Source organism: Aethalodelphis obliquidens, unplaced genomic scaffold, assembly GCF_003676395.1.
Source record: "Aethalodelphis obliquidens isolate GAN/ISIS:26980383/991018 unplaced genomic scaffold, ASM367639v1 scaffold8, whole genome shotgun sequence".
NCBI classification, from domain to species: Eukaryota; Metazoa; Chordata; class Mammalia; order Artiodactyla; family Delphinidae; genus Aethalodelphis; species Aethalodelphis obliquidens.
The window spans coordinates 42,336,777-42,353,440 of record NW_020837952.1 but is presented as its reverse complement, the minus strand read 5'-3'; the positions used below and the strand labels follow the sequence as shown (position 1 = coordinate 42,353,440).

The 16,664-nt window shown below is 37.0% G+C and overlaps 1 protein-coding gene across 7 annotated transcripts in view; it reads right to left on the bottom strand.

Moving 5' to 3' along the window:
* Nucleotides 1-16,664, bottom strand: part of APAF1 (apoptotic peptidase activating factor 1) — a 96,090-nt gene that overhangs the window by 21,091 nt on the left and 58,335 nt on the right. For 6 of the 7 annotated variants that reach the window (XM_027107258.1, XM_027107263.1, XM_027107259.1 and 3 more), the window contains 4 exons: nt 16,162-16,287; nt 11,820-11,939; nt 9,662-9,778; nt 7,857-7,982 (listed from right to left, as the gene is read on the bottom strand). In XM_027107258.1, the coding sequence (XP_026963059.1) occupies nt 7,857-7,982; nt 9,662-9,778; nt 11,820-11,939; nt 16,162-16,287 (489 nt within the window). The remainder of the gene's footprint in view (nt 1-7,856; nt 7,983-9,661; nt 9,779-11,819; nt 11,940-16,161; nt 16,288-16,664) is intronic. The other variant, XM_027107260.1, reaches the window with a different exon arrangement.

Below are 16,664 nucleotides of genomic sequence, written 5' to 3'. Positions count from 1 at the left end.
ACTAGCCAGACTCATCAAGAAAAAAAGGGAGAAGACTCAAATCAACAGAATTAGAAATGAAAAAGGAGAGGTAACAACTGACACTGCAGAAATAAAAGAGATCATGAGAGATTACTACAAGCAACTCTATGCCAATAAAATGGACAATCTGGAAGAAATGGACAAATTCTTAGAAATGCACAACCTGCCAAGACTGAATCAGGAAGAAATAGAAAATATGAACAGACCAATCACAAGCACTGAAATTGAAACTGTGATTAAAAATCTTCCAACAAAGAAAAGCCCAGGACCAGATGGCTTCACAGGCGAATTCTATCAAACATTTAGAGAAGAGCTAACACCTATCCTTCTCAAACTCTTCCAAAATATAGCAGAGGGAGGAACACTCCCAAACTCCTTCTACGAGGCCACCATCACCTTGATACCAAAACCAGACAAGGATGTCACAAAGAAAGAAAACTACAGGCCAATATCACTGATGAACATAGATGCAAAAATCCTCAACAAAATACTAGCAAACAGAATCCAACAGCACATTAAAAGGATCATACACCATGATCAAGTGGGGTTTATTCCAGGAATGCAAGGATTCTTCAATATACGCAAATCTATCAATGTGATAAACCATATTAACAAACTGAAGGAGAAAAACCATATGATCATCTCAATAGATGCAGAGAAAGCTTTTGACAAAATTCAACACCCATTTATGATAAAAACCCTGCAGAAAGTAGGCATAGAGGGAACTTTCCTCAACATAATAAAGGCCATATATGACAAGCCCACAGCAAACATCATCCTCAATGGCGAAAAACTGAAACCATTTCCACTAAGATCAGGAACAAGACAAGGTTGCCCACTCTCACCACTCTTATTCAACATAGTTTTGGAAGTTTTAGCCACAGCAATCAGAGAAGAAAAGGAAATAAAAGGAATCCAAATCGGAAAAGAAGAAGTAAAGCTGTCACTGTTTGCAGATGACATGATCCTATACATAGAGAACCCTAAAGATGCTACCAGAAAACTACTAGAGCTAATCAATGAATTTGGTAAAGTGGCAGGATACAAAATTAATGCACAGAAATCTCTGGCATTCCTATATACTAATGATGAAAAATCTGAAAGTGAAATCAAGAAAACACTCCCATTTACCATTGCAACAAAAAGAATAAAATACCTAGGAATAAACCTTCCTAAGGAGACAAAAGATCTGTATGCAGAAAATTATAAGACACTGATGAAAGAAATTAAAGATGATACAAATAGATGGAGAGATATACCATGTTTGGATTGGAAGAATCAACATTGTGAAAATGACTCTACTACCGAAAGCAATCTATAGATTCAATGCAATCCCTATCAAACTACCACTGGCATTTTTCACAGAACTAGAACAAAAAATTTTGCAATTTGTATGGAAACACAAAAGACCCCGAATAGCCAAAGCAATCTTGAGAACGAAAGAAGGAACTGGAGGAATCAGGCTCCCAGACTTCAGACTATACTACAAAGCTACAGTTATCAAAACGGTATGGTACTGGCACAAAAACAGAAAGATAGATCAATGGAACAGGATAGAAAGCCCAGAGATAAACCCACGCACATATGGTCACCTTATCTTTGACAAAGGAGGCAGAAATGTACCGTGGAGAAAGGACAGCCTCTTCAATAAGTGGTGCTGGGAAAACTGGACAGGTACATGTAAAAGTATGAAGTTAGATCACTCCCTAACACCATACACAAAAATAAGCTCAAAATGGATTAAAGACCTAAATGTAAGGCCAGAAACTATCAAACTCTTAGAGGAAAACATAGGCAGAACACTCTATGACATAAATCACAGCAAGATTCTTTCTGACCCACCTCCTAGAGTAATGGAAATAAAAACAAGAGTAAACAAATGGGACCTAATGAAACTTAAAAGCTTTTGCGCAGCAAAGGAAACCATAAAGAAGACCAAAAGACAACCCTCAGAATGGGAGAAAATATTTGCAAATGAAGCAACTAACAAAGGATTGATCTCCAAAATTTATAAGCAGCTCATGCAGCTTAATAACAAAAAAACAAACAACCCAATCCAAAAATGGGCAGAAGACCTAAATAGACATTTCTCCAAAGAAGATATACAGAGTGCCAACAAACACATGAGAGAATGCTCAACATCACTAATCATGAGAGAAATGCAAATCAAAACTACAATGAGATATCATCTCACACCAGTCAGAATGGCCATCATCAAAAAATCTAGAAACAATAAATGCTGGAGAGGGTGTGGAGAAAAGGGAACCCTCTTACACTGTTGGTGGGAATGTAAATTGATACAGCCACTGTGGAGAACAGTATGGAGGTTCCTTAAAAAGCTACAAATAGAACTACCATATGACCCAGCAATCCCACTACTGGGCATATACCCTGAGAAAACCATAATTCAAAAAGAGTCATGTACCAAAATGTTCATTGCAGCTCTATTTACAATAGCCCAGAGATGGAAACAACCTAAGTGTCCATCATCGGATGAATGGATAAAGAAGATGTGGCACATATATACAATGGAATATTACTCAGCCATAAAAAGAGACGAAATTGAGCTATTTGTAATGAGGTGGATAGACCTAGAGTCTGTCATACAGAGTGAAGTAAGTCAGAAAGAGAGAGACAAATACCGTATGCTAACACATATATATGGAATTTAAAAAAAAAAATGTCATGAAAAACCTAGGGGTGAAACAGGAATAAAGACACAGACTTACTAGAGAATGGACTTGAGGCTATGGGGAGGGGGAAGTGTAAACGGTGACAAAGCGATAAAGAGGCATGGACATATATACACTACCAAACGTAAGGTAGATAGCTAGTGGGAAGCAGCCGCATAGCACAGGGAGATCAGCTCGGTGCTTTGTGACCGCCTGGAGGGGTGGGATAGGGAGGGTGGGAGGGAGGGAGACGCAAGCAGGAAGAGATATGGGAATATATGTATATATATAACTGATTCATTTTGTTGTGAAGCTGAAACTAACATACCATTGTAAAGCAAGTATACTGCAATAAAGATGTTAAAAAAAAAAAAACCTTTACAGACAAGCAAAAGCTAAGAGAATTCAGCACCACCAAACCAGCTTTACAACAAAAGCTAAAGGAACTTCTCTAGGCAGGAAACACAAGAGAAGGAAAAAACCTACAATAACAAACCCAAAACAATTAAGAAAATGGTAACAGGAACATACATATTGATAATTACCTTAAATATAAATGGATTAAATGCTCCAACCAAAAGACACAGACTGGCTGAATGGATACAAAAACAAGACCTGTATATATGCTGTCTACAAGAGACCCACTTCAGACCTAGGGACTCATACAGACTAAAAGTGAGGGAAAAAGATATTCCATGCAAATGGAAATCAAAATAAAGCTGGAGTAGCAATTCTCATATTAGACAAAATAGACTTTAAAACAAAGACTATTAGAAGAGACAAAGAACGACACTACATAATGATCAAGGGATCAATCCAAGAAGAAGATATAACAATTGTAAATATTTATGCACCCAACATAGGAGCACCTCAGTACATAAGGCAGATACTAACAGTCATAAAAGGGGAAATCGACAGTAACACAGTCATAGTAGCGGACTTTAACACCCCAATTTCACCAATGGACAGCTCATTCAAAGTGAAAATAAATAAGGAAACACAAGCTTTAAATGATACAATAAACAAGATGGACTTAACTGCTATTTATAGGACATTCCATGCAAAAACAACAGAATACACTTTCTTCTCAAGTGCTCATGGAACATTCTCCGAGACAGATCATATCTTGGGTCACAAATCAAGCCTTGGTAAATTTAAGAAAATTGAAATTGTATCAATATCTTCTCCAACCACAACACTATGAGACTAGGTATCGATTACAGGAAAAAATCTGTAAGAAATACAAACACATGGAGGCTAAACAATACACTACTTAATAATCAAGAGATCACTGAAGAACTCAAAGAGGAAATCAAAAAATACCTAGAAACAAATGACAAAGAAAACACGATGACCCAAAACCTATGGGATGCAGCAAAAGCAGTTCTAAGAGGGAAGTTTATAGCAATACAATCCTACCTCAAGAAACAAGAAATATCTCAATTAAACAACCTAACCTTACACCTAAAGCAATTCGAGAAAGAAGAACCAAAAAACCCCAAAGTTAGCAGAAGAAAAGAAATCATAAAGATCAGATCAGAAATAAATGAAAAAGAAATGAAAGAAACAATAGCAAAGATCAATAAAACTCAAAGCTGGTTCTTTGAGAAGATACACAAAATTGATAAACCATTAGCCAGACTCATCAAGAAAAAAAGAGAGAAGACTCAAATCAGCAGAATTAGAAATGAAAACGGAGAAGTAACAACGGACACTGTAGAAATACAAAGGATCATGAGAGATTACTACAAGGAACTATATGTCAATAGAATGGACAACCTGGAAGAAATGGACAAATTCTTAGAAAAGCACAACCTTCTGAGACTGAAACAGGAAGAAATAGGAAATATAATCAGACCAGTCACAAACACGGAAATTGAAACTGTGATTAAAAATCTTCCAACAAACAAAAGCCCAGCACCAGATGGCTTCACAGGCGACTTCTATCAAAAATTTACAGAAGAGCTAACACTTAACCTTCTCAAACTCTTCCAAAATATAGTAGAGGGAGAAACACTGCCAAACTCATTCTATGAGGCTACCATCACCCTGATACCAAACCCAGACAAAGATGTCATAAAAAAAGAAAACTACAGGCCAATGTCACTGATGAACACAGATGCAAAAATCCTCAACAAAATACTAGCAGAATTTGAACACAGAATCCAACAGCACATTAAAAGGATCATATACCATGCTCAAGTGGGGTTTATCCCAGGAATACAAGGATTCTTCAATATATGCATATGAATCAATGTGATATACCATATTAACAATTGAAGGAGAAAAACCATATGATCATCTCAATAGATGCAGAAAAAGCTTTTAACAAAATTCAACACCCATTTATGATAAAAACCCTCCAGAAAGTAGGCACAGAGGGAACCTATCTCAACATAATAAAGGCCATATATGACAAACCCAACAGCCAACATTGTTCTAAATGGTGAAAAACTGAAACCATTTCCACTAAGATCAGGAACAAGACAAGGTTGTCCACTCTCACCAGTATTATTCAACATAGTTTTGGAAGTTTTAGCCACAGCAATCAGAGAATAAAAATAAATAAAAGGAATCCAAATCAGAAAGAAGAAGTAAAGCCATCACTGTTTGCAGATGACATGATACTATACATAGAGAATCCTAAAGATGCTACCAGAAAACTACTAGAGCTAATCAATGAATTTGGTAAAGTAGCAGGATACAAAATTAATGCAGAGAAATCTCTGGCATTCCTATACACTAATGATGAAAAATCTGAAAGAGAAATTAAGGAAACACTCTCATTTACCACTGCAACAAAAAGAATAAAATACCTAGGAATAAACCTACCAAAGGAGACAAAAGACTTGTATGCAGAAAACTGTAAGACACTGATGAAAGAAATTAAAGATGATACAAACAGATGGAGATATATACCATCTTCCTGGATTGGAAGAATCAACATTGTGAAAATGACTATACTACCCAAAGCAATTTACAGATTCAATGCTATCCCTCTCAAACTACCAATGGCATTTTTCACAGAACTAGAACAAAAAGTTTCACAATTTGTATGGAAACACAAAAGACCCCGAATAGCCAAAGCAATCTTGAGAAAGAAAAACGGAGCTGGAGGAATCAGGCTCCTGGACTTCAGACTACACTACAAAGCTACAGTAATCAAGACAGTATGGTACTGGCACAAAAACAGAAATATAGATCAACGGAACAGGATAGAAAGCCCAGAGATAAACCCACGCACATATGGTCACCTTATTTTTGATAAAGGAGGCAAGGATATACAATGGAGAAAAGATAGCCTCCTCAGTAAGTGGTGCTGGGAAAACTGGACAGATACATGTAAAAGAATGAAATTAGAACACTCTCTAACACCATACACAAAAATAAACTCAAAATGTATTAAAGATCTCAATGTAAGGCCAGACACTATAAAACTCTTAGAGGAAAACATAGGCAGAACATTCTATGACATAAATCACAGCAAGATCCTTTCTGACCCACCTCCTAGAGAAAGGGAAATAAAAGCAAAAATAAACAAATGGGACCCAGTGAAACTTAAAAGCTTTTGCACAGCAAAGGAAACCATAAACAAGACGAAAAGACAACCCTCAGAATGGGAGAAAATATTTGCAAACAAAGCAAGTGACAAAGAATTAATCTCCAAAATTTACAAGTAGCTCATGCAGCTCAATATCAAAAGAACAAACACTCAATCCAAAAATGGGCAGAAGACCTAAATAGACATTTCTCCAAAGAAGATATACAGATTGCCAGCAAACACATGAAAGGATGCTCAACATCATTAATCATTAGAGAAATGCAAATCAAAACTACAATGAGGTATCACCTCACACTGCTCAGAATGGCCATCATCAAAAAATCTACAAATAATAAATGCTGGAGAGGGTGTGGAGAAAAGGGAACCCTCTTGCACTGTTGGTGGGAATGTAAACTGATACAGCCTCTATGGAAAACAGTATGGAGGTTCTTTAAAAAACTAAAAATAGAACTACCATACGACCCGGCAATCCCATTACTGGGCATATACCCTGAAAAAATCCGTAATTCAAAGAGTCATGTACCACAATGTTCATCGCAGCACTATTTACAATGGCCAGGACATGGAAGCAACCTAAGTGTCCATCGACAGATGAATGGATAAAGAAGATATGTCACATATATACAATGGAATATTACTCAGCCATAAAAAGAAACCAAATTGAGTTATTTGTAGTGACGTGGATGGACCTAGAGTCTGTCATACAGAGTGAAGTAAGTCAGAAAGAGAAAAACAAATACCATATACTAACACATACATATGGAATCTAAAAAAAAAACGGTTCTGAAGAACCTAGGGGCAGGACAAGAATAAAGACGCAGATGTAGAGGATGGACTTGAGGACACAGGGAGGGGGAAGGGTAAGCTGCAACGAAGTGAGAGAGTGGCATGGACTTATATATGCTACCAAATGTTAAATAGGTAGCTAGTGGGAAGCAGCCACATAGCACAGGGAGATCAGCTCGGTGCTTTGTGACCACCTAGAGGGCTGGGATAGACAGAGTGGGAGGGAGACGCAAGACAGAGGAGATATGGGGATGTGTGTATATGTATAGCTGATTCATTTTGTTATAAAGCAGAAATTAACACACCACTATAAAAGAATTATACCTCAATAAAGATGTTAAAAAATTAAAAAATAAAAGAACATACAGTAGGCTTAAGGCCTCTAGATCCATAATCCTTCGTTATGGTAAACTATTCTTTTTTCACAGGATTTTATCCCTGTAATAAATATCTTACTCTTAAAGAAAGAATGAAATTATTTCAATTAGATTTTACTACTGTAAAGTAAAATAGAAATTACATAAATGTGGCATAAAGTATATTTATTGATTCAAATACGAAGGCAGGTGGGAGAATTCAAATGAATGCTTCATTTTCAAAATAAAGAATCTCCCACTAGAGGGTTCTGAGTCAAACTGCCTGCCTCACTCACAGAAAAATATGGGTTTCATTTATGCCCATGTGCATAATCTAAAGGGAAGCCCAAAATAATGTGATCTGAAAGTTTAAAATACATATCAGATTTGAGGCATAATCAAAGTGTCCCTTCATTAGAGTCAGCATTATGTATGTCAGAAATTCAACCTCCCTCTCACCTGAATTGCAGAGTCATCAGAGCTTGAGATAAGAGTCTTTGCATCAGCTGTGAACTGGATGTGCCGTACAGTGTTCTTGTGCCCAATCCTGGATTGGAAGATTCTGTTGTTTAGGAGTTCTAAAATCTTCAAAGTAAAAAACCAGAGAAAATTAATACGAAGAAATTCAGCAACACCCAGGCATTACAACCCCAAAATATTAAATCGAAACTAGACTACAGAAGGGTATAGAATTTCCATCTCAGTGCTTTCAGTTTAACTAAAGATACACAAATGAACGGCACAAATACAGACATGCACATCTATGCACACACACACATGCACACCCATAAACACCCTAAAATAAAACATTCACTGGAATGACCAGATGGCAGTAGGAACCAGTGGTCCTTCTTGAGTATTCAACTACCCAATTCATCAAACAAGTAGCAGTCTGAGCTCAGCCTCCAAAAAGAAAATGACATTCAAGATGGATGAGAAGGAAGAAAGAAAAAAATCCTGGATGAGAGACAAAGCAAGCTCTTTATAAAACAACACAGAGACAATGCAAGATAAAGGATGATGAGGGAGACAGGTAAAGGAAAAGAGCATACACGAGCAGGCTGGGAGGCAGTACACTGAGGAGACTTGAAAGGGCTAAAGATTAATATGCCAAATACAGAGAATAAGAAAGTAGAAAAGAAGTCAAAAAATAACAACTATGTCAAAAAGGCTTTCAAATAAACTCACACCAAAAAAAGTAAATATGCACTAAGTAAGCACTAGGGATGTAATGTACAACACGATAAATATAATTAACACTGCTGTATACTCTACAAGAAAGTTACTAAGAGAGTAAATCCTAAGTGTTCTCATCAAAAGGAAAAATATTTTTCTGTTTCTTTGATTTTGTGTCTATGTGAGATGGTGGATGTTCACTAAACTTACTATAATAAACATTTTATGATGTAAGTCAAATAATTATGCTGTATACCTTAAACTTACACAGTGCTGTATGTCAATTATATCTCAATAAAGCTGAAAGGTAAAAAAAACTCCTCTTTGTAGGGCAATATGGACTGGAGAATATTTGTGTAATTCCTTACGACAATGAATCCAAAGTAAAATAAATGTGGCCAGTGGCATAATTAATAAATTAAGAAACAATTCCAAAAAGCTCAGGTGAGAAAAGGAGTCAATATTCTTTTAAAAACTATTATGTAGCTAGAGAAAACTTGCTTTTGTGATGAATTTCACTTGTGATGAAATCACTTTTTTCCAAAATGATTTTTATTATACTCTCTTTTTTTCCTTACAAGCTTTTATTTTTATTTATTTGATCTTATTTGATAAATTAAGGATTTCAGGTGGTAAACTGGTGTACTTCTAATACCAAAAGTAGAACAGCGAGGACTGGTGAAATAGGTAAACATAAGGCACCTGCACTGATATTCCCGATGAACCTGATCAGAACCAACATGGAAACAACTTACACCCCTAAACGGCCAAGTTTCTAAGAAGAGAAAAAATGCTCTTTGCATAGTTAGCTAAATCTCTGAGAGTGTTTGATATATTTGGAGAACAGCAAGACAACTGGGCAGAGAATAAGGAACACAAAAAGACAAAAAGTATGAGAAAGAATAGTAAAAGCAATATGAAAAATATACAACTAATAGGATTGTAAGATTATTTTTAATCTAACAGAGGAATGACTAATTATCATAGAAAGATTTATTTAGTATATAAGTCTACAATGCCAGGTGTATCATTAATTTTAAATAAAAACTATACTGCACAGAATGCCTCTGCAGAAAAGAACTGAATACCTGAATGGCTCCATCTTCGCCTCCAAATGCAAGGTACTGAAGCTGTGGACTTAAGCAACAGCAACTCACTTGAGCTTCAGTCAGATAATCAATCTGACCTGTGTTTCCATTAATGAGCTAATGAAAAATAAGTCACAATCAAGTATTAGACTGTAAGAGCAGTTTTTGTTCTTTAGAACAGAGACTTCAACTGAAAAAATTAAAATGAATATAACCAACGAGAGCTCCCAGGGGGAACAACAAAACCCTATTCTATTCTCAGCAGCTGCATTTAGCACTTCACACTTTCGTTTCATTTCACTTTTGTGGTTCATATACATTTTCGTAAAATAAAACAAGCTTTAAAAGGTTTAAAAAGCAGCTACTGTGCCCACCACCTGAGACACATCTGTCTGATTTGCAATCCCACAGCTAGCTCCACACTGTTTCCCATTTCTTCACAAAGCCCATTTTAATAGGGCTATCGTTTATTAAAATACACTTCCCTGATATTTTTCAAGGGGTTTGGTGAAACAGGACTGAGACAGACATTACATAAAAAGACAAATTAAAATTAAAATGGGTTTTATATCCTCCAAATTACTCACCAAACAGTATAAATTAAGATTTTTTTCCGCTTTTTCTTCTGGGAGGAGGAGGCGTTGGAGAACAACCCATTAGCACAATTTGGGTTGTAATGCATAGACTAAGAGTACCAAGTTTCATAACCTGTACCCAAACTAATGATTATTCTTTAAAATCCCACTAATAAAAATACCTTATCACTCAACTAAAACATGTGACCTGGGAAAATATTTCTCAATCTTAAATAAACTAACTGTCAGATCTATCCCTCTAATTACAATTACAACCTAAAAGTCTTGAATTATTTTTCAATACGAAATAAGCAGTCACCTTCATTTCAGGTACAAAGATTATAGGGTCAATCAATCAAGATAGCTTTTCCTTTACAATATTTTACCCGGCATGTTCTGATCTATTAGACATTCAAAATGAAGACTGAATTACTAAAAGGTGATTATCTTCCTTCCCTCAAAAATCAATTTCCATACTTTTTTAAGTAGTGACTAAAAAATGTATGTTCACTTAAATGGAACTATTACTTGTCAGTTTAATTGTCCTCTAAACTCTCCCACAATCAATGACATAGAATAAAATATTTTTATAGTCAGATGACTTCTTGAAGTCTCAGTTATGACAAATATTAAAGAAAGGTTGCACAAATTTAATAAAGGTAATATAAGCATTGAACTTGACAAGAAAACTGTAGTGGAAAAAACCCCAAGTGGAAGAATCAGTCTGCTAAAAATCAGTAATGAGGAAATCACATTCAATTCCACATCCCAATTCATCCCAGAAATACAGGGCATTAGGAGCTCCTCATCGACACATTCAGGACAATAGTAAAACTTGTAAAATACAAAACAAGCCATATTTAGAGGAGTCTCACAGCTTGACTCTGACCCACACAGCAGATGAGAAGAAATTACCACACGCCATAGACAATTTATTCCCAGATCTCTGCTTCCTGAGTTTGGATTCCACCTTGACACTATAAAGCAGCTTACAGATTTTTGAAAATGAAAAGGACCTTACAGGTGAAGAAAGTGAGGTTCAGAGAAGTGATGCTATTTACTCAACATCACAGAACTGGCTGACGATAAAGCTTGAACTTGTACCTTGGTCTCCTCAGTGAACAGTCACTATTCCCTCTACTACATCAAGTTGAGCTTTGCAGCTTTAGAACTTGTTAAACTCCATCCTACCCTGTCAGTCTGTCTCAAGCTCTTGCTACATTTCACACCTTTCATGTGCGTGCTCCCTCTATTTCCCTCTCCTCTTCTCTATTCCATTTCTCTCTTCACTCTAGTTCCATTCCATTATCTCATCTCATTCTCTCACATGTTCTTGCCCCCTGTCTTCCAGTTACTAACAGGAGAGGAATGAGGTAAAGCAAGGTATCACCTTGTTTAATTCTAAATACTAGCATATGTGAGCCTCAGCTCAAGACCCACATATCTATAAAACTGATAGCTACTGATCATCTGTTAGATACTATACAATTACGCATGATCAAGTCCAAAAACAAACAAGAAAAATTTTGAATTGAGAGTTCAATCAAAACACTTTTTCCAACTATTTTCTAAAAAATACTCACTTGCAGACGTTTTATGTCATCAACTGCAAGAACCATCACTTCATTTTCTTGAAACACAACATCTATTTCTTGCTTTAACACTACAGCAGAGTTCTTACATACTTTCTTTGTCTCCCAGAGCTGATTAAGAAATTAAAATACTAAAGTAAGATAACTGCATTCTCTGAAATAATGCAAAGACAAGTCTTAGTCTTAAAAACAATATACAATCATACCTCACTCTCCAAATGCCTATAATGCTAGAAAATTTTCAATTAGATTATAATTCAACAATAAAAATTTATTAATTACATAGTATAGGAAGAAGCAGTTATTATTAAGAGTAATGAATGCTAGAATCAAAATACCTTAGTAGGAATTCTAGTTCTACTGAAAGTTGTGACTTTGGGCAGATTACTTAACCTGGTGCTGCTCAAAGATAAGGACCTCCTGCTGTTTCTCACTGCCTGATACCAAGATAAGGAGCAAATCAGCTATATCACTAAACACACTGTTAACAGTATGCTTATGATACAGTTGATTTTTTTAAACAAGACTTTCTTGATGAAGGAAGCAGTGCATTGATTTACATTCTGGCTCAACCTTATTGAGACTGGCACTTTAAACAGCACTGACTTAACCTTTCTGTGACTGTTTCCTCAGCTGCAAAAAAGGATTGCTATGAGAATTAGCAAATTAACACAGGCACAGTACTTTGCCCAATGTCTGGCATACAGTAAATACTAAACAAATTTTAGCTAAACACAAATTTGTACAAAACACTGTATTAGATGCTACAGGGACAAACCAGGGTCTCCGGCCTCAAAGAGCTTATAATTTAAGATGTGTGAACAAGTCTGAGGGGCAGTGAAGCATTAGTGGTAAAGAGTTTTAAAATAACTCTGTGCTGGGAGATCAGCTGGGTGCTTTGTGACCACCTAGAGGGGTGGGATAGGGAGGGTGGGAGAGAGACACAAGATGGAGGGGATATGGGGATATAAGTATACATATAGCTGATTCACTTTGTTATACAGCAGAAACTAACACACCACTGTAAAGCAACTATACTCCAATAAAGATGTTAAAAAGAAAACTCTGTGCTTAAATTTAAGGCACAATTTGATAAGTACCATAAGAAAATGACACACAGTCACATAGCATTAAAGGAGAAAGACATTTCCCCAAATGGAATACTAGGAAAGGCTTCACTGAAAGCTTGAGGGGACTTGTAGGGCTGTTAGGTTTTCGACAAGGAAAGATACAGAGAAGTAGGTTATTCCAAATGTAAGAAAACACATAGGGCTCCCCTGGTGGCGCAGTGGTTGGGAATCCGCCTGCCAATGCAGGGGACACGGGTTCGAGCCCTGGTCCGGGAGGATCCCACATGCCGCGGAGCGCTGAGCCTGCGCTCTGGAGCCCGCAAGCCACAGCTCCTGAAGCCCGAGCACCTGGAACCTGTGCTCTGCAAAAAAGAAGCCACCGCAATGAGAAGCCCGTGCACTGCAACGAAGAGCAGCCCCTGCTCACCACAACTAGAGAAAGCCCCTGCACAACAACAAAGACCCAACGCAGCCAAAAATAAATAAATAAAATATTTTTTAAATACCTTTAAAAAAATACATAAGCAAAAGTACAGAAGCAGGGAAGTACAGGGTGTTTGGGGAAACGTGAGCAATTCAGTGTAGGTTACTTGTAGGAATAAAACAGAAGACAGACTGGTAGAGAATAGGCTGTACTGTAGAGAAGTTTAATGGCAGACTTTGGAGTACGTATTTGTTGGGTTGGCCAAAAGGTTCAGTTTTTTCCGTAAGATGGCTCTAGTAGCACTTAGGTGTCTAACTTCATTCGAAACAATTTTATTAGACTATATGTGACAACTGCCATATCAGCATGCATTTAAAAAAAAAAGACTTATCAAAATTGGTGAATTTTTGTGTAGCTATTTTAATATTGAAGATGGAAGAAAAAAGCAACATTTTGGGCATATTATGCTTTATCATTTCAAAAAAGGTAAAAACGCAACCAAGGGCTTCCCTGGTGGTGCAGTGGTTGAGAATCTACCTGCCAATGCAGGGGACACAGGTTCGAGCCCTTGTCCAGAAAGATCCCACATTCCGTGGAGCAACTAAGCCCATGCACCACAACTACTGAACCTGTGCTCTAGAGCCTGTGAGCCACAACTACTGAGCCCGTGTGCTGCAACTACTGAAGTCCATGTGCCTAGAGCCCACGCTCCGCAACAAGAGAAGCCACCACAATGAGAAGCCCATGCACCACAACGAAGAGTAGCTCCTGCTCACCGCAATTAGAGAAAGCCCGTGCACAGCAAGGAAGACCCAACACAGCCAAAAATAAATAAATTAAATTAATTTATTTTAAAAAAAAAAGAACACAACTGAAACACAAAAGAAAAGATTTGTGCAGTGTATGGAGGAGGTGCTGTGACAGACCAAACATGTCAAAAATGGTTTGCGAAGTTTCGTGTTGGAGATTTCTTGCTGCATGATGCTCCACAGTCGGGTACACCAGTTGAAGTTGATAACGATCAAATCAAGATATTAATTGACAACAACCAACGTTATACCATGCGGGAGATAGCCGACATACTCAAAATATCCAAATCAAGCGTTGAAAATCACCTGCACCAGCTTGAATATGTTCACTGCTTTAATGTTTGGGTTCCACATAAGTGAAAAAAACCTTCTTGATCATATTTCCACATGCAATTCTCTACTGAAACATTCCGTTTGGGACGAAGTGAGAGAGTAGCATTGACATATATACACTACCAAATGTAAAATAGATAGCTAGTGAGAAGCAGCTGCATTGCACAGGGAGATCAGCTCTGTGCTTTGTGACCACCTAGAGCGGTGGAATAGGGAGGGTGGGAGGGAGACGCAAGAGGGAGGGGATATGGGGATATATGTATACGTATAGCTGATTCACTTTGTTATACAGCAGAAACTAACACAACATTGTAAAGCAATTATACTCCAATAAAGATGTTAATTAATTAATTAATAAAGCAAATTGTGACAGGCAATGAAAAGTGGATACTGTACAATAACGTGAAACGGAAGAGATCGTGGGGCAAATGAAATGAACCGTCAACAACCACACCAAAGGCTGGTCTTCATCCAAAGAAGGTGATGTTGCATATATGGTGGGACTGGAAGGGAGTTCTCTATTATGAGCTCCTTCCGGAAAACCAAACGATTAATTCCAAGAATTACTGCTCCCAATTAGACCAAATCAAAGCAGCACTCAACGGAAAGCGTCCAGACTTAGTCAACAGAAAACACATAATCTTCCATCAGGATAATGCAAGACCACATGTTTCTTTGATGACCAGGCAAACACTGTTACAGCTTGGCTGGAAAGTTCTGATTCATCTGCGTATTCACCAGATGTTGCACCTTCGGATTTCCATTTACTTAGGTCTTTACAAAATTCTCTTAATGGAAAAAATTTCAATTCCCTGGAAGACTGTAAAAGGCACCTGGAACAGTTCTCTGCTCAAAAAGATAAAAAGTTTTGGGAAGATGCAATTATGAAGTTGCCAGGAAAAATGGCAGAAGGTAGTGGAACGAAAGGGTGAATAAGTTGTTCAACAAAGTTCTTGATGAAAATGAAAAATGTGTCTTATTTTTACTCAAAAACCAAAGGCACTTTTTGGCCAACCCAATACTTCGGTAGACAAGGGAGCTACTATCTGTTTTGAGCAAAAATGACATGACTGGGGGCTTCCCTGGCAGTCCAGGGGTTAAGACTCTATGCTTCCACTGCAGGGGGCACAGGTTCGATCCCTGGTTAGGGAACTAAGCTCCTGCAAGCCACTTGGCAAAAAAAAAAAAAAAATTACATGACTGTATTGTACATGAGGAATATACCTTGCCAGCAGCATGTAAAAAACCAAGAAAGAAAAGACTTGTAGCAGAGGCTAATACAAGAAAGGCAACAGCTAATGAGCACCTAAACTTGAAGTGGAAAAGTAGAAAGAAATGATAGAAAATGGAAAGGTATCAATAGAATCCATTAGAATTGGCAAGTAATTGGATGTGGGAATTCACGGTAATGGAAAGAGTCAAAAGTTACTCTGAGGACTCAAATATAATATATTTAAATTAACCAAAATACAGTTTAATCATTGGACTTCTCCAGCACCTGGACCATGGTAACACTCAATTAACATGTACTGAATGAATGAGACTGCTATAGTCCACATAATAGCTCTTTTCAAGGATAAATATGAAACCAGCAGTTTCCTGTTTTACTTCCCTCAATACTTCCCATCAATTTCTTAACTAGGAGATTTAGCTTACCATCATTAAATGTCTAAAATGAAAATCTCAATATATCTCACCCTGATTGTCTGGTCATCAGAAGACGTCAAAAATGATGATCCATCAGGAGAAAACATCACACAATGGACCCAACTTAAATGTCCTCTACAATCAGCTACTTTTAAACATGAGTCCATATTCCACAACTACAGAATAAACACAACAAATAGGAAATCACATTCATAAGCATTTTGAATATATCAAGAATATTAAAAATAGCAAGAATGATCCAGCAATTCCACTTCCATGAATATAGCCCAAAAATACACTAGCAAAAATACAAAATAACTTGTGTGGATTATTCACTGCATTGTTATTTTTAACAGCAAAAAACTGGAAACAACTCAAATGACCATCAATAGGGAACTAACTGAATAAACTGCATTAATCACAAAATGGGATAATATGCAATCTTAAGAAAGTAATGAGAAAAACACCCTGATAACGACTAGTCTCTGGGATATGTTGTTTACACCAAAAAAGCAAAGAATGGTATATACATTTCTGCAGAAGGGTATATATG